Raw genomic sequence first — 24137 nt, forward strand, 5'->3', positions numbered from 1 at the left:
ACAAAGGACACTGACCTAGGCAGCAGCAAAGGATCCGTTGGACTCTTAAGTGAGTCACCCCCCTTCCTTTGGTCAGTTTGGGACTACGATGAGGTAATGCTCACCTGACTCTGAAGGGGGGGGGCATAAAGGAAGAAAGCATGATAAAAGGGAGAGACATTTGCCATGCTCTTCCTCTCTCTTCCACCTCCATCTATAGACACCACCACCAAGCAATTGAAGTGCTGATCAAAGGGGAGAGTCTGGCTGAAGGGTAACCAGCCAGCCCGTGGTGAGAAGGAACTAAATTTGTAAGGGCCCTGAAAGTGTTAAGATCAGCTTAGAATGCCTTTTGCTTTTATTTCATTTGACCAAATCTGACTTGTTATGCTTTGACTTATAATCACTTAAAATCTATCTTTGTAGTTAATAACATTGTTTGTTTATTCTACCTGAAGCAGTACGTTTGGTTTGAAGCGTGTCAGAGACTCCCCTTGGGATAACAAGCCTGGTGCATACCAATCTTTGCTGAATTGCTGAACTCATATCAACTTCCAGCGTCCAGCAGGCATAACTGGACACTGCAAGACGGAGGTTCCCAGGGTTGTGACTGGGACCGGAGATATCGGCTAGTGTCAGTCGGTTGCAAAATGCAAGCAGCTTACGTGCCAAAGGCGGCGCGTGAACAGCCCAGGAGTGGGGTTCTCACTGCAGAGCAGGGTAAGGCTGACTCCTAGAGTTGAAGTTTGGAGTGACCTAGCAGATCATGGGTCCAGATAACACCAGAGGGGGATGACAAAACATAGGTTTGTGGGCACCATTTACTACATTCCATTTTCAGGAATAAGTACGTAATTGGCAAGAATCTGTGATAGCAGAGGAAGATCTAGTACTGTTGAAGGAGTTAATGCCACAGGTGACACTTAAGAGTGGCACTATAAAATAGAAACTAATTCACATAGCGGTAGGAAGAAGAACATGCATATGTCAAAAAAACCAAAAGTACAAATATCCTTACACACAAACATCTTTTCTAAAAAATTACTGAGTGTGGCTTTTTATTGCCAAGTTTCCACAAGAAGCTAATAATTTTTTTGTATCTGCAGGCACTTTTCTCACTCTTGGGATGTAAGGTTATCCACGATCGCCAAGACTGCCCACGGATGGAGCAGCTGTGGCAGTAATTCTAACAGTGATTAAAAGCTAAGGTTTTGTAAATATGACTACAAAGTTAAAGATTTTTTAGAGTGTGCCTTCACTCTCAAGTTTTAACAGTGAGATTAGTATGTACATTAGTAGCTGAAAATGTATCTACCATGATAAACACTGTATATTTAGACTGAGCAGCTGGAAAAATTAACTTCTATCAGGCAGAGTCAGTACAAAATTCCTGCTCATTATTTTAATGTTCACTGTTCTCTGTAAATTTAAGTAAAACTTAAGCTGTCTCTTTTTTTAATGTTTTATTAAGTTCCTATTTTTTTCTCATTAGACGTGACAACTTTCAAATTCAATGTTGCCTATACTGCTGCAACACATGCGTTTCTCTCCCCTCTCCATTTCAATGGCCTGTAAACCATCAGTAATTATGTATCACAAATCTCGTTCAAAAAATGTTGTTACAAGCAGCTGCATGTATCACCTGTCATGAGCTACACACCAAGATATGTTTCCAGGGGTAAAGTATAGAACGAAAAACCCCATCCACATTAAGCATAAATCAAAACAGTTTCCAAATGTAGTTTAACACAGTTAAACCCCGCCCATACTACCCCAAAACCCCATTTAAGCAGAACTGTCCAAGAGAATACCCACTGGCAGGATTCCAGCAATATTCTTTAATGAGAGCGTGACAGATGCGGAGGTGCTCGGTAATAGTTTATGAATACTGTATGCTGAACTGATTATTCCAATGTTTACTGTATGAATACATTGCTTAGTTTAATAGCAGGCTATAAAAGGAAAAAACAGACAATGGAAAAGAATGGTCCAAGATAAGCCAGCTTTCACCTCGGGAAACACTTGAAAGTTGTTACAAGACAATGCCAGGACCGGAGAAGGCATGGGAACTAAAGGTCAAACGCACTATAACAGTTTTTAAAAAGGACTCTCTTGGAAGAGAAGATGTAGTTGTTTAGGACTATTTGGGAAAAACACACTGACACAGGCACCCACCAGGATGTCTGAAGATGCTATGTCTGCGTAGGCTATCATCACAGAATGGCAGGGCTTTAGATAAGGTAGACACATATGTAGACTGTTGTTTTAAAATCCTTTTTATCTAAGTGCTTTGTTTCTACTGTTAAAATTAAACAGTTTGAAAGCTGTCCAGTTACTGTAACACCACTGGTCAGGGTCCCCTGAAAGGAAGAACTGCAAGTGCCAAACCCAGTCAGGCTTACTGGGTAAGCACACTTTATACACAAGGTGCTGTAGCCCATGACCTAGTCTGAGAGAGGGAGAATTGCAGACTTCCACCCCAGAAGAGGTGAAAGCATACGGCTTGACACCTCAGGGGTGAACTCAGAGAGACCTGGAAGGGGACAGCCCTGCAACTGTGACATGTTGGCAAAGAGGTTTTAAATATTTGTAACAGGCACATTAAACACATTTAAAACCACAATATTTGCATATTACAGCTGGAAGTAAGACTGAGTTCAAATCTAGTCTCAGGAATGCCAGTCAGCTGCCTGAAATAGTTCTTGGTACACCGCAGCCCTTACCTGCAGCTTCTGAATATGTATGAAAGATGATGTGCAAAACAACATTTTACGGCATTGTTTCTTTGTTGAACTAATTTTCGCTAAATCATTCCAAATTATAGAGTTTTCAAAAGGAAATAATGATGCAGTGACTTGATCTGAGTAACTAAGAAAGTAATCATCATGTGTCACAGAGCGTAAAAGAAAATTTAAAAAATGCACCATCCTAATTTAGAAAGCTCTCTTACTTTCACTGTATAACTAATTATTTTCAGTAATTTTCTTTATTATTATTATTATTATTATTCATAAGTTTGGACTTGATCCTGATGCTTTAAAACTCACCTTCATGTGAACTTTACAAAGAGTCTAATACTATGTTTACAGATAACACTTCTGCTTTTTAAAGCCATATTACAAAATACATTTGCTCTGTGTGACAGGGTGTACCAGTCCCGTACTGGGCCAATGGTACCTGGCCAATCACCTGGGGCCCAAGAGACCACGCTGCATCGCCCATGCTGCGCATGCTCCAGGTGGAAAGGACAGATGAAAGGAAGCAGTCCAGCTCAATCAGGGCTGGCTGGCAAGAAGGAAGGATATGTGCTACAAGCTCCTGCAACTCTCCAAGTGGTGGGAACCATGGACCTGGACTGTGCTTCAGAGGACGAGCCGATCCCAGAGACTGACTGGGATGCTAAAATACTGCCAGCCGGGAAGATGCCCAAGATGAGTCTTGCAGTAGGAAGTGACCCAGGGAATGTATCAGAAGCCGATGCTTGAACCATTAACTGAGAATTTCCCAGCTTCAGGGCCCTGGGTTGGAACTTGGTGGAGTAGGGTGGGCCCAGGTTCCCCTGCCCCCCACAATCCACATTTGCCACTAGGTGCAATTACTGGAGGCTGTAGCCATAGCCTGTTTGTTTGCCCTGCCCTGCTCAGGGGTCAAAGAGTGATTGTTTTCTCCGCCCTGCCTGAAGAGGTCGAGCCCCCTAACTGTGATTGCCTGCTCCAGCCAGATGGCTCAGGGGCCACAGACTGTTTGCTTTGCTTTTCCCCTGCCCAGGGGCTACAGATTGACTGCTTACTTTGCCCTGCCCAGAGGGTCAGAGCCCCCTAATTGCTATTGTTTACCTTAACCAGGAGGCTTAGGAGAGTAGAGACTGAGCATTGGCTCTGTCTGCCCCAGAGGCTGCTGGCTGTTGGTTGACTTTACACTGCAGAGAGTCAAAGCCTATTTGTGATTGTTTGCCCAAGCCAGGAGGCTCGGGAGGCATAGATGAAATGTTTACTGTGCCCTGTCAGGAGCCCTGAGTCCCCTTAATCAAAATTGCCGGATCCAACAGAAAGACCCTGTCAAGGTTTTTTCCCCACTTTGAACTTTAGCGTCCAAAAAGTGGGGACCTGCATGATCACTTTTAAGCTTAATTACTAGCTTAAATTTGGTACACTGCCACCAGCCAAAAATATAGTGTTTGGCACACTTCCTGTTCCCCCAAAACCTTCCCTGGGGAACCCAAGACCCAAACCCCTTGGGTCTTAAAACAAGGAGAAATAAACCACCCCGCCACTTCCCCCCCCCAGACTTTCCCCTCCCTGGGTTGCCTTGGGAAGCTATACAGATCCAAACTCTTTGGATCTTAAAACAAAGAGGAATTAACCATTCCCTTCCTTTCCCCCCACTATCAATCCCTGGTGAGTTTAGACTCAATCCCTTGGATTCCAAAACAAGGAAAAACCAATCAGGTTCTTAAAAAGAAAGCTTTTAATTAAAGAAAGAAAAAGTAAAAATTATCTCTGTAAAATCAGGATGGAAAATGTTTACAGGGTATTCAGATACATATAGACTAGAGGGACTTCCCCCGCCCCCAGCCTGAGATTCAAAGTTATAGCAAACAGAGGTAAAAATCCTTCCAGCAAAAGAAAAAAACATTCACAAGTTGAAAGAAAAACAAACATAAAACTAATCCACCTTGCCTGGCTACTTACAAGTTTGAAACATGAAAGAGTGATTCATAAAGATTTGGAGAGTCTGGTTGTACGTCTAGTCCCTCTTTGTCCCAAGAGCGAACAACGAACAAAACAAACACCACAAACAAAGACTTCCCTCCACCAAGATTTGAAAGTATCTTGTCCCCCCCATTGGTCCTCTGGTCACGTGTCAGCTAGGTTTACTGAGCTTCTTAACCCTTTACAGGTGAAAGAGACATTAGCCCTTAACTATCTGTTTATGACAGTCCTGCAGGTGGTGTGACAGGATGTACAAACCCCCCACTGGGCCAATGGGGGCAGCCCAGCCCAACAGGCGCACTCATCACTCTGCTCCTCTTATTATCTGAAGATGCTACAAAAATCTTCTTCCTCCTCCTATAACATCATAGGATGGTTTTATAGGTACACATAAATGTTAGGGCCAACCTGACAATTTGATATATAAGAGAGCTGATAAAAACAATTCAGAGTTTACAACCCAGTAGTAAATATTTGATGTGGGTGAAAATACAAAATCTCAGCTCAAGCTTTTTTGTTTGGTTGGTTCCCTTGTAAAATAAAATCAAAAGTTTAAACTGTTTTAAATGTTCCTATTCTCCAAAAACAGTTACATTTTTCTTTTTAAAATGTATTTATTTTAATGATAGTTCAACAAACAGAAAAACAAGGCACACGGTCTGAATAGGAGGCAATAATAAAACAAAACTTACAGAAAAATATTTTGCTACATTCCAGTTTTATCAAAGGATTTAAAAAGGCAGAGAGAAAGAATGAAAGAAACAAGGAAAGGAAACAACAACTAGAAGAAAAGACAGAAAACACTCAACAGAAAGATACATAATTCGCTGTCATTGTTCCTATTAATAGCTAGCAAATATTCTTATACGTATATTTTATGTTACAAATGTATATGCTGCATTTTTCATACAAAGGCTGCTTCTGTTATATGCTTCATTTTCTTATTGTTGATAGTATTTCAGGCTTCCAGTGTTGAGGTACCATTAATTTAGTTATCACAAGATAGATCCAGATGGATTTTGTGCTTTTAAATCAGTTCCATGTTTCTGTTATTTTTGTCAAGGAAGCACAATTCTGTGGAAAGCGAATGCCTAAGGTTTAAAATTGAACCAACTGTCCCGAATAATCTTTGTCAAGAATTGCCTGATTTCCAAAGAATTTGTGGTGATCATGGACCATGCCCAATTTGGCAGGCACAATTCCCATCACATTCAAACAGGTGGTATGACTTCTGTGTCATACCTAAATTCTGGTTCAGTGTCACTATCTTCCCTGTCACAATAACCAATCCAAAAAACTCCAAAATGCTTTGCCCCTGGCTATAAAAAACTTAATTGGAGCCTAAAAATATTATTCTAAAGTGTATCATTTTCAGGGATTACTACCCAAATTAATAAACTAGAAAATTAGTGTGAGCCATTATTTACTCTTCTGTCATTAGCTGCCGGAAAAGCATTTGACAGAGAAAACTGGATTATTTGTGATACCTATCAGAAAAGTTTGGCCTGTGTAAAAGAAAGGAAACAATCTCAATATAAACTAAAAAAAGTCTAAAACTTTCAAACTGCATTTGGGTATGCGGCTGGGTTGCCCAATCTCCCCAATTAGGAACATTAAAATTTGAACTGGCAATAACTATGAAGTGGAACACAGCCAGAAAACTAAACAGGAAGGTGTCAAAGTAGTTCCATCCACCAAGTAACTAGAAAAAACTGGCCACTGCACCCTTATTTCCCCCCTTGTTTCCATATACTTGTAATTTTGGAAGGATATACATGCAAGAGACAGCTCAACCTGAACAAGGAATCATTTGTAGTATAGTACTGCAGCAACCGCATTATGAAAAGCCTAGTGAAGTTAAGGGAAAGATTTCTCTTGACCTCAACGGATGTAAGATCATTCCCAAGAGCACAAGTTAGTACAAAAAAATAAACCTAGAGAAAAACAACACTTCAAAATGGGGATGGGAGAGGAAAAGCTCATCAATTTCAGTCCAGAACAGTGCATCCCACTTTGGTTCAATGCCTAAAATTGGCTCGAAATATCCTGTCTGTATAGGCTATTCAAAGCATTCCCGCAGTACAGTTATGAATATTATTCACTTCTCAGTTTTTGCATAGCTATTAGTATATTCCATCTAATTGCTAAGTAATTAGAATCCTCTGTAATCAAAGTTTCTTACTGGACTCTCATATCTATAAATACATTTCCTGATCTACTTTTCCAAGCTGCCCATGAGCGAAGTATCTTCCAGGAATCATATACCCACTTTTATTGTTCATAAGTTCTATCCACACTGCCTCTGCTGTGTCAGCCAAAATATTCATATCGCTTTTCTCTACCTACTCAGTATTATCCATCACAAACTGGCCCACAAAAAACAACTTTTATTTTGCTCATCTTCTCCATAAACTTTCCATACTGGCTGCACCTTGACATGGTGGGAAGGCTTGCATATTCCAATGATCTTGAGAGCCATGCCAGCAGGAGTTTTAACTCCTGGTAGAACCACTCAAATTGAACAGGTCAAAGGGAAAAGCAACCCACTGGCCCTCTAGATTGGGAGTTGAAAGATAAGTCAACAGCCTATCCTTATAAAAATGTTAACTTACAAGAAACACAAGACGGCAGCTATTCCAACAAACCGCATGACAGACGGAAGAGCAGAGCCGAGCCTTGTGAATGAACTAAGCAACACCCAAAAGCACAGGGAGGATTCCAATTCAGATCCTCTCAATCAAGTATGTGTTGATATAATATTTTAAATGCCAATCCATTTTTCTGGTTATTCACATTTATTCTATAAAACTAGTATATCCAGTTCAGCAACTTTATTGAATGAACTCTTAACAATTCATAAAAAATGTTTAGTATTTCTGCTTTAGTCATTTAATTGTTTACCTTTCTTTCCTCTCCCAAAATGCCACTCATTTCTCTCATGTGAATTACCTAACTTGTTCTATGTAATATTTTATTAAATAAGTAAACTGACATTAGTAAATTCTAAGCCTAAAATTTTGCATGACATTTATTTTAAAAAGTGGAATTATTTAATTGAATTATATGGAACAAATAGTTGAAATTCAAATTCATCACTTGCTCATCATCACAAAAACATTAGGAAGTAAAACTTCAATAAGAATTACATCAACTGATCCAAAGTATGTCATACAGAGGCATTTGTTGACACCTGAGAAACAATTTTAATGTGCCAAACATCCTAGTTTTGTCAAGTTAGTCCCTTATTCAGTACACTATCCTAGTCTCTTGATACGTCTCAGAAGCTAAAACATCCTGCTTCTTGCTTGTTTACTGTTCCTATCACCTCTCAGGCTGTTAGGATACTTAAAAGCTTTTTCCACTTTTCTTGCATCTCATGTAGATTGTTGGAGGGGGAGGGGGAAGCAGGGTAGCAAGCTCAGGATATACAACAGAATTCATACACAATCAAGGTTGTTTCTCAATTGCAGCCTCTCAGCCTTTCCATCAGACATTGATCATTTTCAGTATAGATGAATTGTTCTTCAATTTCTCTCAAAATGACACTCTAGATTTCCTTTTCTACTGACCATATCACCCATGCTGTAATTCTAAAATAGACATAATCAAAGAAAATTCTTGGACTTGTAAAGGAACAGAATCCAACATTCATGCTTTGTGTTTTTATTTTGAAGTGTAGAAGCCCATTTTTAACTTCCTATGCGCATCCTTCAAAGTAAAGATTTTTCTAGCCAAAGATGGCCTGTTTCAAAAAAGGGTGTTCAACTAAAATAAATGAATAACTTCTGCTGTTCAATCCAAATGAATTAAAGTGCTCTTTTCCAGTTTAAGATCTCAACTCCCTTTTTGCTGACCTTTATACTCTTCCATATCCCCAGGCATCTCATACACAGACCCACTGGTTTCCATTAACATATTTACACCCTGGGGCAAGGATTGCCAGTATTTGGATTGTTGGTTTAGCACCTAGCAAAATGGTGTCCGGGGTCTATAGACAGAGGAAAGGCAAGCTGAGATAGCCTCAGTTCAACTCTCTGCCTCCTTTCAGCAACTCCTTGATCAGCAAGCCAATAAAAAACAAACAGAAAACAAAAAAATCTGCTCTTCTAGACGCTCAGGCCATTTTCTGGAATGCAAATATACAAGACAAGGATTAAAATCCCAGGGTGGTCCCAGCCAAACCAGGACAGTTAGAAATTGTATCTGGAGAGATACAGGTCTCAGGAATCTGACCACCAGTGGAAACCATCATGGTGTCTGCACTCATCCCCAGTATGGCCTCCAAAGCAAACCATTATGCCTTAAGAGAGCTTGGGGGCCAGACTTCCTTTTTTCTAGATATTAAGTGGCATTTTAAAATACTTCCTGCCATATTAAGGATACTAGGAATTGACACAGCTGTACTCCATCAGAATTAATCAAATGTATTGCTGAAAGACTTAATTACGATTAGAAAAGTGACTAGAAGCTACAAAATAAAATTAATGGTTTCATTAATTGTTTTTAAGATCCATGAGAGGAAGGACCTTTGTGTATTTAAGAGATGACTTCTGTTCCGTGATTTTATTTATCCACTGTTAATATATCATTGTGGTTATAATAGTCCGAGTTTAATACCGGAAGAAACCTCCTAACTCATCTAATCTGACCTCCTGTATATCACAGGCCAACACCACCCAGCACCTACACACTAAACCCAACAACCAAAATGACACCCAAGTATTACATCCCACATGAGACTAGATTATTTTATGCTACAGGCAGATCATAGGAGGCGCTGAGGGGCACCAGTGCTCAAGGCTCTTGCAATGGCAGTTGTCTCATTTAAAATGCAACAACATATTGCTATATATTGTCGAAGGTATTTTGAGGATACAACACAGAGGATAGCTGCTCTAAAATGGCTGATACGCTCATTAAGCAGTTCAAGAAGCTGTTAAATCTACCTCTGATATTTATGCCATTTACCCATTATGAGCAATCTAAATTTAGCCTTCAGTTTTCAGTCTTCTCTGAATATAACAAACCTGCATGAGGCAAGCGAACAGCTGGTTTATTTTGATTTCTCTGTAAAAGGTTTTAGCATTCTGTACTTATAAACTGGCAATCAAGAATACAGCTATTTAGCACCACTTTCCTTAATCGTGAGCTGGAGACTTCAATGTTGTATATTCTATATAAGCAATTCTATTTTTTTTCTTAACTCTCACTTTGGCAAATGCAATTTACTGTACTGTACAATGCTTTAAGATATCAGTGTTTAATTTAAACTGTCTTGAAGTACATGTACAGTGTGTGGGAAGAGAGTTCATACTACTCTGGCATGATTTCCAGGCATCCCATGGAAAGTATACAATCTAATTAAAGATTTGCACATTAATTGGTCTATGTATACTCTTCTGGCGCACAGTAAAAGCTCCCCAAAGCTCTTTAATGGAGTGCTGTTTGAAACAGTTCTAGGGAACATTATAAAGGGATTACTCATTACAGAATATACTACTGTAATGAGCAATGTATGTAATATACACTAATCATTACAGTATATACAAAGAGAAAGCTGCAACCACTACCCACCTAATACCCAGGATTTCTGGACATAAACATCAAACTCAAAAATTGCTAAAATTAATCCCAAAAATGACATTAAATGAACCCTCAAAACAGAAACTTAGTTATATTTCAAGCCCATACAGAAAGCCTTTGTAATCACATAATGTCCAATCCTGCAAGGTGAGGAACACCTTCAACTCCTATTGACGTCCACTGAAGGTGATGGACTCAGAACTTCAGAGGGTGACACCCATATATAAAAACAATCCCACTTAATGGAAGGCAAGTTGTGGACTCTACTCGGGTGAAGCAGGATTAATGTACAATTCTTACACAATTCCTGCATGCTTGGCCTTTAGAGTTTATTTTGCTTTATACTGTGTATAATCATCATTGAATTTTAGTAGTTCACTCAGTGTCTCAAGGGCTTTGAAGGAAGTCAAGGGTTTGCTTTATAAGTAAGATTGTTGATCAATCACAGTTAACTCACGCGATTAACTCAAAAAAATTAATCATGATTAATCACAGTTTTCATCGCAGTGCTAAACAATAAAATTCCAATTGAAATATATTAAATATTTTGAATTTTTTTTTTACATTTTCAAATATATTGATTTCAAATACAACACAGAATACAAAGTGTACAGGGCTCACTTTATATTATTATTTTTATTCCAAATATTTGCACTGTAAAAGACAAAAGAAACAGTATTTTTCAAATCACCTCATGCAAGTACTGTAGTGCAATCTCTTTATCGTAAAGATAAAACTTACAAATGTAGATTTTTTTTTGTTACATAACTGAACTCAAAACCAAAACAATGTATAACTTTAAAGCCTACAAGTCCACTCGGTCCTACTTCTTTGTTCAGCCAATTGCTAGGACAATCATTATCACGATTAATTGTGATTAATTTTTTTAATCGCTTGACAGCCCTATTTATCAGAAATATTTTTAGAATATTTATAGTTTGCTACAGCTCCAAAGCACTATGTAAGCTTTAATTAATTCATTCTCACTGGGTTTCTGACATTTATCATCCTGTCCATTTTACACATGTGGAACCTGAGGTACAAATAAATATGGTAATCTCAACCAGAGGGCTGCAATCCCAGGAATGGTGAACAACCTTTTTCCTTTATGGGAGTAAAGTCCCAAAACTCTATAAAGGGGATTTCAAAACTTCTTCTCGTGTAGCACAGGGTCCTGGTACAGAAATGATTGAGAATTAATGGCTTAAACAATTCACCCAAAAGGAGTCAGAGGTAGAGCTGATATTAGAACACAGGAGTTCCTTGCTCCCAGTTTAAAATATGGAAAACAGAAGTCCTAGCTCTGTACCTTGCTTTTATTATAAAAAATATTATTTGGAACACAGATATACATAAAAAATTATTTTAATTTATGGCATATGTATTAAAATATTGAAACAGTATCATACATTAATTGTTAAGCATCTACTGTTAGCTCATTACATTTGTAACTATGATCATTTCACTATAAAATGCAGAACAGTACTAACAGACTGATAAAGGTTTGGTCTCCAGAGAATTTTGTTCTCTTGTATAATTTAGCAGCATGAAATATACAGAGACATCAGAAAAGAAAAATGTTGCAATTCAAGCAATTACAATTGGTCTCTCAGAAATCCAGCCATAAAACTTCCATTGATTTTCTTCTTAGCATAATCTTTTTGCTTATTAGGCATTTGTAAGATTATGTTTCTTTGATTTGATTATGGTAACATACATGCACTTTTAAAAACAGACTATTACCACATTTGGTTTGATGCCCGGTAGTATAAAGAAAATATGCCATAAATTTTAGAAAGTGTTGAACTTGCTAGTGTTAAGCAAGATTACCTTTTTCACATTGCACAATTACACATGATTTATTACACTTTATAATAGACAACTCCATTCTAAAGAGACGGTCTAAATCTTAAAATTAATTTTTAAGAACACATTAAAAACTCTCACATTAACTTTTGATATATCTTCCTTCTTTATGAGCTTTCCAATTTTAAAATATTTTTACACTGATCGGCTCTTTCCATTTTGCATTTCTTCCCAAATCACTTAATATTAGGATTTCACATCACATCCACTACAAAGGAGTCTGCTTAATGGGATTTCTTTTCTTCCCTCTCCCTACTACCATTGAAAACCGATCTGACTCTTAACCACCCAAACATTTTAGTACCATTAACAATGAATTATATGATGCTTTATATTTTATTTAATCTAACAGACTATTGATTGTATTCTGCCAAATTACCTTTCCAAAGCAAGACAGAGTTTTGTAATGTACAAGTATAACATACATTAATGTATGACAAATAGCAGCAAAGAATCCTGTGGCACCTTATAGACTAACAGACTTTTTGGAGCATGAGCTTTCGTGGGTGAATACCCACTTCCTCAGATGCATGTAATGGAAATATCCAGGGGCAGGTATATATATGTGTGCTAGCAAGCAAGCTAGAGATAACGAGGTCAGTTCAATCAGGGAGGATGAGGCCCTGTTCTTCAAAGAGAAACTGCTGAGCTTCAGTTCATCTGCAAATTTGACACCATCAGCTCAGGATTGAACAAAGACTGTGAATGGTTTGCCAATTACAGAACCAGTTTCTCCTCTCTTGGTTTTCACACCTCAACTGCTAGAACAGGGCCTCATCCTCCCTGATTGAACTGACCTCGTTATCTCTAGCTTGCTTGCTAGCACACATATATATACCTGCCCCTGGATATTTCCATTACATGCATCTGAGGAAGTGGGTATTCACCCACGAAAGCTCATGCTCCAAAACATCTGTTAGTCTATAAGGTGCCACAGGATTCTTTGCTGCTTTTACAGATCCAGACTAACACGGCTACCCTCTGATGTATGACAAATAATCATTTAAAAGGAATACCGAGGTTAGAAAAACAGCTTTTATAAAGCTATAAAGGTCACCTGCATTGTTAAGTACTCATGGAAATTTTAATGAAAACAGATGAATTACAGTAAATCTTCACTATAGCAGTCAGCTTCTCCTAAAGATAGCACAGAGCCTGAGTGACAGTAAAATATAATTTACTGCCATACAGCATTAACTATAAATCATTGTCACAAAAGCTTCGGTCAATACACACAAGCATTGGACAAATAAGTGAGGTATCATACTACACAAGTAGCCTCAGCATAAAATATAAGCAATTCTTACATAACAGCATCAAAATAACAAAATTCAAAGCAAAACCAGTTCCTGATTATTCAAAGTCCAATGCTTAAGAGAAAGAAAACTTCTCAAACCGCTGACACTAATCTACGGCCTGATGAAAAAAATGTTATCCCAAAAAGAAATGCTGTCAAACAAACATACAAGCAAAATAATGCTAACAGCTGCTTAACTGGGTCTACATTTTGCATTCCTAATTTCCAGAAGACTGGAGTTCATTTGAAACCAAAATTCTAATAATGTTCAGCAGTGAAGTACACAGCTTTTAAAAGTCTGACTTGCTATTATAAGAAATAATACTAATGCCCTTTTCATATAGACTTAAAACTGTTATATTAATGTATGTTACATTTGCCTTTTATCAGAAATGCCCATTAAAAATGTTAAACCAGCTTTTAAATGTTACTTTCACCTCCTTACTGATACTTCAGCCTTAGAAAATTCTATCGCTGGCTGCTTTCACTTCATAAACAAATCCATACTATACAGTTGACACATAATAAGACGTTTAAAAACAAATACTATTACTCTGCCTTCTAAAGAAAACATTCACAATTCACATTAGTTGCAGCAGGAATTGGGATAGATTAACCATTTCATTACAGCTAATTGAGTTCAGTACCAATTAAATTCTGATCATTCATGTTCAATACCTGGCTACTCATTTGTCCCATATGAAAAGGTATTGAACAGTGTAAACCTTTTGTGTTCATTTTAAATTAATTAAATCTACATGTGTGGCTATTTAGAATCAAAGCTTAGAGTGACATTAAGGGTTGCAGTATATCTGTTAGTTATTACACGTGTATGAGGGGATTATACTTGCAATTAAGTAGCCCAAGTCCTCTCTCACACCCAAGTTACCTCTTAGGATGACACTTTTCATGATTATTCTCAGCTAGAAGTTAATTTGTTTAGGAAGTTTGAAGAAAATCTATCCTGCCATTTAAGAGTTACCAGAGTATATACAAATGGTGTTTTTCACAACTTCAACAAATTTTGCACTGATGTTAAAATCAGTTTGAATTTCAAACTTCATGTTTAACATGAAGGTATTCCTGGGGCACCCATGTTATCAACTAGTCAATACAGAGCACTATGCATGCATTATGTGCTTTTCCCTATCAATTTAAACTATGAATGGCAACAGGATGTCATATTTTATATATACATACACAACCACACACACCCTTCTTCCCCAGATCCTCCAATAACACTGTATCTCAGGGCTTGTCTTCACTACCGGGGTAAGTTGACCTAAGTTACCTACATAGCTTAGGTTGACTTACCCTGGTGTCTTCGCTGCGCTGCGTCAATGGGGGGACACTCTCCGGTCAACTTCCCTTACTCTTCTCGGAGATCTGGAGCATTGGGGTAGACCAGAGCGCCCTCTGCTGAAGATTTAGTGGATCTTCACTAGACCTGCTAAATCGATCCCTGCTGCATCAATTGCAGAAGCATCGATCTCCCCGTAGTGGAGACCAGCCCTCATCCATAACTTGTGCAGATCACTTCCAATTGTGTCAGAAGTGGCACCCACTGCTGTGGGGCTCTTTCTGAAGGTCCCCAGTGGCTTCCACTGCAATTATTTCACTTTGGAATACTTGGCCCCAAGCATGTGGAACCTCAACTCAATGCATGATTTAATGAGTGTATATTTAAATAGAAATTTAAATAAAAGCAAGTGGAATTGTTCTTCTTTGTTCTTTGTAAAAAGGGAAATTAAATACCATACATTATTAATGTAACATTCTGGTAGCAATTTTACACAAACAAAGCCAGGGAAATAATTCACAGTTCCCACATTAACATAACTTTTTGACACCGTACATAAAAATTTAGTCATTACAGTTAACAATATATGCAGAAATGGAAAATATTAGACATGAACAAGAAGACAAAGTATGGCTTAGGGAAAGACCATATACTTTGCTGGCATAACTTGGCTCCATAATTTTGCATTTTCTTACCTTTGATCTTACTGTCTCAGCAATTTAATAATATTCATGCCATTTTTCCACAATATTGTATATTCTTTTGGAGCCACAGAACCCTTAGAATCCTTTGTTTTAATAAGGAAGAACATCACACTGTAGGCCAGGAGATATTTCAACCCATTTGACTAAAAGGCAGGAAATATCACAAACCTTAGAAATAGAGATGACAGTTCAAATCACTGACACAAGACAAAGTCTGTCATCCTTCCATTAGGTTCCATATAAAAAGTCAAAAATTATTGTGCAGAAGAAAATTGTATTATGAATCAGAACAAGTTATGTGCCTCCACCAAACATCTGATCTTGACCTACAGAGTTACCACGTTAAATAGTGATGCAAAAGACTACTTCGTTCTTATGAATCAAAACTTTTGCTATATTAAAGGGAGTAATTGAATTTGCAAGTTGAAGGAAAACCCAAAACAAGAGAGAATGACAGAAGAAACAAAAGATCTTTCATTTTAAATAAGATGGATTAAATAAAATAAGGGGGAGATTTTCACATTCCTATGGGAGTTAGAAGCACATACTCCAATGAAAATCAGCGGGACACACGCCTATAAATCCCTTCTAAAGTGCTATAAAAATCATCACCACAGGCTCTTAAATGAACACTGTTGCCACTCTTACATAGGAGTCAAATTTACATAACTGTTACATGTGAAATTAATTCTGCTCACACAGGTAAGGCATAATTATGAGAAAATGCTCTTCTATGCTAGCCAAACTATCACCCTTCCAGTAAAAGTTAATATAATGCAAATCTCTAGAACAGAGTAATAAATATACTTGAAAAGAAGTTTATCACAGATCAGTGACAAACAGAATTTATTTTACACCACATACTGTAATATGTAAGAAAAAATTAAAGAACAGTTGCATCCTGTACAAAACATTAGGATCTTTGTTTGCAAGAACAAATTCCTGATCAGCTGTATCACAAAACTATTATCACCATATTTAACATTAATACAGTTTGAAGATAATAGATATCTAAATTACAAGATTTTCTCCAGCTGAGCAAAGCATTCATGGAGAAAAAAAAAACGAAAAACTCCCACCTTTCCCACTAACATCTTCTGCATCATAGATTTTCAATCAATAAACGAAAATGCAAACAATGTTGTATATGGTACATCTTATCAAAACACTACTTGATGATTTTAGGTAATAAATCTCTGTAAGACACATATTACAGAAGATTAGAAATCAATATTCATCCTAAATAATCATGAATGCTTTTTGACATTACTCACCCCACTGGAGAGGAGCCAACTGCAGATGCTCTAGGACCAGTTGATTAAGAACTCCTTCTACACTTGCTTCCCCTTCACGCTTCAAAGAAGGGTAAATGAGAGTTAAGGAAAAATTTGACCCAGAGAGAAAGGGAGCCTGTAGCACAAACATTAGTGATTACTGAAAACCAAAACTGAACTTTAAGGATTTATTAAAGATTCAAACCTTCATATCTATTTATTAATCTGTGATGTTGGATAACGGACAATTAATTATAGCAGTTTATATCTTCACTGTGGAAACATTAAGTGTCAGATTCTGACCTTGCCATGGTGAAGCATGCGTGAAAGTCAGACCCAAGTGGCTAGGAAAAAATGTAATCTGGACCTTTCATCATCACATGCAAGGCCCACACCTCTGACAGTCTATGTGCCTGGTGGCAAGGTCTGGCCTCACACCCAAGCAATCTCATCACACCCTTTTCGCACTGTAGAATGGCTCTGGACATATCGCCTACCTACTCCTTACAGTGCTGAAGGAAGCACAAGGTTCTCACACCACCTTGTTCCCGTTCAAGTGCTAGGTGGGAAACGTGCAGTAACCTCCTATGCCTTCTCTTCATACACCAGTACACTCAAGAAAAACAAAATATGAAGGAGTACAAATCAAACATATAAAATATGGGATAAGCAGAAAAATAAAACCTCTGCTGTAAATAGAAATAAAATGTAATGTAACAGTTTGGGAGGGAAAAAGGGAGAAAATGGGAGTTCCTCCTATCAAACAATTCTACTTACCTTTGGCTTTGAAATAAAAGGGAAACATAGGATTATTTTCCTTGAATACAAAATGTAAACCATGAATCACTATTAAATAAAATCAATGAATTTACTTACAAGCACTGGGTTCATGCTGTGTTTAGGTGTGCCACATTATATATCTTCCTTTAATTATATGCATTATTACAAAAGAGGCTAATTTAAGAGCTCATAATCCAGGACATCAAAGTTGCACAGCAAGTTCCTTGTACTGGGAAATTAGGCTGTAAGGGCTTGAAACACACATATTTCCTAAGTGCTAATATAATAGTAAATTTAACTAAAATATCTTGTGTTCACATCATTTCATTTTCACTGTATATAGGTTAAAGCAACTACAGCGTCACAAATTAGTTTACAAAAACAAAAGCAATGGCTACTTTTGAATTCAAAGCACTCTAGAGAAGTAAGGGTGCAGATATAAATCCTCTTGCATTTCACGGCTTATTAAACAGTGTTCATGTAAAGATGTATCAAATAAATTGCATGACCAAAAAGCTTCTGCAGAGGCATAGAAAAAAAAATGATTACTTGTCTTACACTACAATAATTGTGGTTCTACAAGATGTAGTCAGTGTGAATCTCATTGTGGCCATGCACGTGTCTCATAGAAACAAGCTCAATTTTTTGAATAGCTCTATCCGTTGGGGGAAGTGCATACTCCAAATTGAGGGCATAAAAAGGGCAGAGTGACATTGTCCCTTCCTCAGTTTCCTTGCAATTTGAACCTTGTCGTAGCTGAGGACTCCAAAAACAGGGACAGAAGGTAAATTGTCAGATGCACACCGACAACATTATTTTAAACATCACAGTTACCGTAGGGTAAGTAACCATACTTTCTTCTTCAAGTATCTGTCAGTAAGGATCCCACTGTAGGTTACTGGCATCTGTGATGGAATGAGTGACAATTTCTCATAGTTCACTAGGAGGACCAGATGGGTGAACAGAGAAAGTACACTGATGAGGCTTGTCAAGAGTTTCCTGATATGATCTCTCTCTGATCACCCAGTTATCTAGATGCAGATAATTGTGGATGCCCATTTTCCTTAGGTGTGTCACCACTACGGCAAGGCATTTTGTAAAGGCTCTTAATGCAGTTGAATGGCACTACCTGTGGGAGGGGTGAATGGCAATATAGAAGTATGCATCCTGTAATCTCAGAGAGACAAACCAGTCCTTAAGCCTGAAGTGATAAATAATGAAGGCAAGCATTATCATACTGAACCTGAGACCATTCATTATCCCGAGATCCAGATTAGGATGAACCCTTCCCTCCCCTGTTTTATTCTTTGGAATGAGGAAATACAGGAAATAGATGACTTTTCTTCTTTACTTCTTCCTAACTGCTTTCACAGCTCCTAGACTCATAATGACTTCTTTTTGTCATAGGATCTCATGAGAAAGGTCTCAGAACAGGGAAGGGGGACACAAAAGGAATTGGATAGAGTAGACATGGGTGACATATTCAGCACACATTTTTTGGCTATAATCGCCAACCATCCTCAATGGAAAGGAGTGAGGGTGATTTCTGAAGATCAGCTCCAGGGTGGTGGTGTTCTTGACACCCCCTTCTTCCTCCATCAAACCTGCTGCCTCTGGCATGGAGCCTGATGTTTTATGGAGAAGGAAGATGATGAGTGTCTTCGAGAGTACACGAGTCACTTTCTGAGCGGGCATTCCAGTTGGCAACCATGGAAATCAGAGTATGTGTTCTCTCATTCAGGGAGCTGGTACTGGTAAGGCACTGAAATATTAATACCAAGAATCTCAGTATCTCTGTCAAATTGTTCAGGAAATGAAGCACTTCATCCTTCTAGCTACTGAAGTCTATGCCCTTGAAGGGTAGATTCTCTATTGTTGCCTTGACTTCTTTTAGAATCCCAAATGCCTGTAAGCAGGAGGCTTGGTGCCTTGTAGCAGCTGTGGCCATGAAATAATCAGCCACTTCAGACTCATCCACGGCAACTTATAGCACTGTTTTGGCTACCAATTGCCCTTCTTTGATTGTATCTCTCAGTTCCTCCCTGGACTCCCGCAGCAGCTTTGATAGGAAGGTCATTCTTTTCCAACTCAGAGACTGTATTTAGAAAACAGGTTTGCAATGTGGAATTGGAGAGAGGCTGACAAGCAAGCATCTTGGCCAAAGGGGTCTTGTTTCTTGGGATCCTTCTGTTTTGGATTCCCCTTGATGGGCCTAGCATTTCTTGGACTGCAGAAACCACAAGCAGCCTTAGGGTTGAGTGAATGTAAAAATGTTCAAAGTCCTTATGTAGGCTTTGGTAGCACTTCTCTACTAGCTTTGAATTCAGGAGAAGCAAGGCCAGGGCGTGTCACAGTCCCTTTGCTGGATTCAATATACACATATTAATTTGGAGGGCATACATTTTTGTGAGCACAAAGGAGCTGAGGATATCTAACAGTTTGAGCGTGTTACCTTGAATCACCCATGTCTTGATGTCCAAGGCTTCAGCTATCCTTGAGACAATATTTGGAATCCCTGAAATCATCAACAGCCAGGATTCACAAAGAATAATGCAAATAAATATTGCTACATCTACCATCTTGTTACCAGTTGTCTTCACTTAATGGGCCATCCTACACTAAAAAACAACTGTGTAACAGTGGCTTTGTGAGCTGCCATGTTTATTGTCTCTTAATGATTTTAACATCAAATGTGTGCAATTAACAAGTAACAAATGTTTATGACTGCCAGAGCTACAGTCAAGGTAGAATATGACAATCAAGATGCATATGAACGAAAGAATCTAGTGTCACCAACTATTAAGTTTCTATGGGTCAAATTATGTCCTCAGTTACATCTGTGCGACTTTGTTGTCCTTCCTCTGTAACACCTGTGCAGCCCTGCTGGCACTCAGTAAACTTTTAATTGATGATATATAAGAAGGTGTGATACAGCATGGCTAGAGGGCAGCAGGAGAGGGTTAGAAGGGAGCCTTATTCCCTGTAAGGGGAAGAAAGTTTGCTATAAATTAATTAGAGCACCTGAAGCCAATTAGAGCACCTGAAGCCAGTCACATGATAAAAAACCCTGCTTCAGTCAAACAGTGTGGGAGTTGGAGCAGAGAGGAATTGGTGCTGGAGCAGAGAACAGTTTGAAGGGAAGCAGAGGACAGTTTGGAGAAGTGTTGTGGTGATCTAAGAAGTCCAAGACTCTAGGTAAAGTGGCACCTGGCTTGTACAGAGGGAGGGCAGGAAGCCCCCCACAAGCTGAAGGGCAGGAGAGGGAAGTAGCCCAGGGAAGGAAGTGATAGTTCAAGTGGTTTACCACTATCCTCAGGGCCCCTGGGCTGGGACCTGGAGTAGAGGGAGGGCCCAAGTCCCTCCCTCTCCACTCCCCTCCTCTAGGACACTAGTGGGGCAGTTAACATTCCACTGTAGGAGCAAGAAATGGTGCCCTGAACCACCCCCCAAAGAAGAGAAAGCGCGAGACCCATCAAAATAGTGCCAGCAATTTGCCACAAAGGAATAAAATCCCAATCACTGTCTTATCTCTCTGCTGGTTCTATAGAACTCCCAGCAGAAAAACTCAGTCAATGCAGCTAGCTGATACAACTCCTAAATACACACATGGACTGGAAAGATGACACCATCTTAGTGTCGGTCCCAGGATATTAGGGAGACAAGGTGGGTGAGGTAATATCTTTTATTGGACCAGCTTCTGTTGATGAGAGAAACAAGCTTTCAAGCTTACACAGAGTTCTCCTTCAGATCTGAGAAATGTACTCAGAGTATCACAGCACACAAAGGACCAGCTTCCTCTAGGACCTCCTCCACAAACTCCAAAAACCAACATCCATCCCATCCCTGCCCCCTGGATATTACTGCAGGGTTTGCAAAGAAGGTTGGTTGTGTCCTGAAGAAAGCTGGCTCTTTGTGTGTTGTGACACTCTGTATGATTCCCAGACCTGAAGAAGAACTTCATGTAAGCTTGAAAGATTGTCTTGCTCATCAATAAAAGTTGGTCCAGTAAAAGGTATTACATCATCCACCTTGTCTCACCACTTTTACATATATTTTTCAGTTTAAAATTACACATTAATTCTTAAATACATTAAATAAAAGTTGCCGTTTAATTAGAGGCCTATCACAAATATTAGAAAAGACAAAGGGTAGTAGGTGTTAGTCTGGAGAATAGAACCTTGATATTGTGTTTCAGTTACTATCATGTATTTGTATTGCAATAGCACCTCGGGGGCCCCAGATCCACTGTGTTAGGCATTATACAAACATATAACAAAGACCTTGCCCCAAAGAGTTTACAAACAAAATAGGTAAAATTTTAACATTTAGTTTTATAGAGTGAGAACCATTTATTTATTTTAGCACAGTAACTGTAGGAATAAAGTACAATTTATGATTTCCTTACATTATCAATTCTTTGGGGGTAGGGTCTCTCATCCTATGTGTCTGCACACCACCTTACAAAATGGAAGTTTATTATTGCCTGGTGACTCTGGATGCTCACACAATGGAAAGAACAACATATTTGATCATTTATAATAAACAATGCTAACATTAGAAAAAATCAATATACACTGAAATTTACTTGAAAGATGCATTCAGATTCTATGGCTTTTCTCACCCACTGAAGGGGAAAATGAATTTTCTTTTGTTCTATACTGAAAGGGTTATCTCCAGGATCTTTAATGTGATTTATTGGTTTTATGTTGCAGCTCGCGCATTTTAAATAACTATTTAGTTGTTTTTAAAATAAAATAGAATAGAATAAGCCTGAAATGTATTTTAAAAAAAGTGGAGGTTACTTACTGTAACTGGATGTTCTTCAAGATGTATGGTCACTATTTGAATTCCACGCATGGGAAATGCACGCGCACTATTGTGCCCAAGTCCAGAAGTTCTTCCAAGCAATGTCTGTTGTCACATGTGCAGTGCATCTCCTTTTGCACTGACAGAGGGTATAATTGGCATTGCAGGTCAATGCCTTTCTAGTTCCTCTTCTTACTGTAAATCCAACAGGATGCGAAGCAGAGGGATGGAGGGCAGGTAGTGGAATACAGAGATCAAACATATCAAAGAACCTTCAGTTAGAGTAAGTAACCTCCACTACTACTTCTGATGATGGTCCCTACGTGTATTCCACATATGGATGATTAGCAAGCAGTGTTCAGACTGGAGGAGGTGCAAGGAAGCTGGTAGCAAACATACTTGCAATATTGCTGACGTCACTGCTGCATCCGTGGGCTGGGGCATGAATTAGGGCAATAGTGCATCAAATATGTGTGGATTGAATTCCAAGTGGCTGCTCTGCAGATGTCCTGTTGTGGAACAGCTGATAGGGATGCGATGGAGGCAGCTTGTTCTCACGTGGAGTGAGCTGTGACAAGCCCAGGAGGAGGAATGTTTGCTAACTTGTAGCACTCTAAGATGCATCCTGAGACCCATTTGTAAAGCCTCTCAGAGGATATGGCTTGTCCATGGAACCTCTCTTCTATGGTGTTAGAACGTCTCAATAATTTCTTAATGGGTTTGGCTCTTTGCAGGTAGAACATCGGATGCTGAGGGAGTGAAGTCTCTTGGGCTATAGTTGAGGAGAAACCTTTTCTTTGTGAAACAGTGTATAAGGTGGATCCTCCATGATGGTGCCAAGCACGCTGACCCTCCACGCTGAGGTGATAGCTATTCAAAACAATACCTTCATGGATACGTAGGCCATGGTACAAGTCACTGTGTATTTGAAAGGTGGACTAGTGAGCTTGGACAGGACAATGTTAAGATCTAATTTAGAGATAGGTTTAAGCATTGATGGGAAGTTCCTGATCAGATATTTAATGAATCAAACTGTAGCGGAGTGAGTAAAGACAGAGCATCCTTCCACCAGAGAGAGGAGGGCACTAATCACTGCTAGGTGTACTCATAGCAAACTAATAGAGACACTTGAAGTCTTTAGAGATAGGAGACAGTCTAGAACAACCAAAATGCTTACAGTATCTGGAGAACGTTAGTGCCCTTGTGCTTAGTCTGAAAAACATCTCTGACTTGATATCAGATTCTAGTACATTCTTTTCTACTCTGGTTAAGGATCACCTGAATGGGGACTGAACACAAGAATTTTGTTTTCAATGCCCATCCAAAAACCAGGCAGTGAGATGGAGTGAGTTTGGATTGTGATACTTGGTCTTCCCCCTGACTTGGGTTAGGAGATCTGAAAACAGGTGAATCCTGATTGGTGGATGGGCAGACACTCTTAGAAGATCTGTGAACCAGAACTGTCAGGGCCAGTGGGGAGCTTGAAGAAGGATGTTGGATTTGTTGCAATGTATCTTCCATACAACCTGCGGAAGTAGGGGAATGAGAGAAAAGGTACCTCTGAAGCCATTCATCTAAGACATCAGCAGACCATTGCCTTGGGAGTCACAACACATGGTTCATCTTGAGCAATACAGAAGTATCTTGCTTGAGAAACAAAGAGGTCCTATAGCAGAGTATCCAACTATGTATCTCACTTAGGACTGCGGTGCAAATCTCCCACTCATGGTCTACCAAGAAGCTTCTGCTTAATCTGCATCTCATGGAGCTGTGAACAGCAGGAAGGTAAACTGCATATGTCATGACGCAATTCCTGATATGCCAGTTCCAAAGTCT

General features: G+C 38.9%; 1 protein-coding gene across 2 annotated transcripts in view; it reads right to left on the bottom strand.

Annotated features, from left to right (window-relative positions):
* Positions 1-24137, bottom strand: part of TRAPPC9 (trafficking protein particle complex 9) — a 742651-nt gene that overhangs the window by 292268 nt on the left and 426246 nt on the right. For both annotated transcript variants that reach the window (XM_030546427.1, XM_030546428.1), the window contains one exon: positions 16716-16806. In XM_030546427.1, coding sequence (XP_030402287.1) covers positions 16716-16806 — 91 coding nt within the window. The remainder of the gene's footprint in view (positions 1-16715; positions 16807-24137) is intronic.

The sequence above is a fragment of the Gopherus evgoodei genome, unplaced genomic scaffold (assembly GCF_007399415.2).
Source record: "Gopherus evgoodei ecotype Sinaloan lineage unplaced genomic scaffold, rGopEvg1_v1.p scaffold_44_arrow_ctg1, whole genome shotgun sequence".
NCBI lineage: Eukaryota > Metazoa > Chordata > Testudines > Testudinidae > Gopherus > Gopherus evgoodei.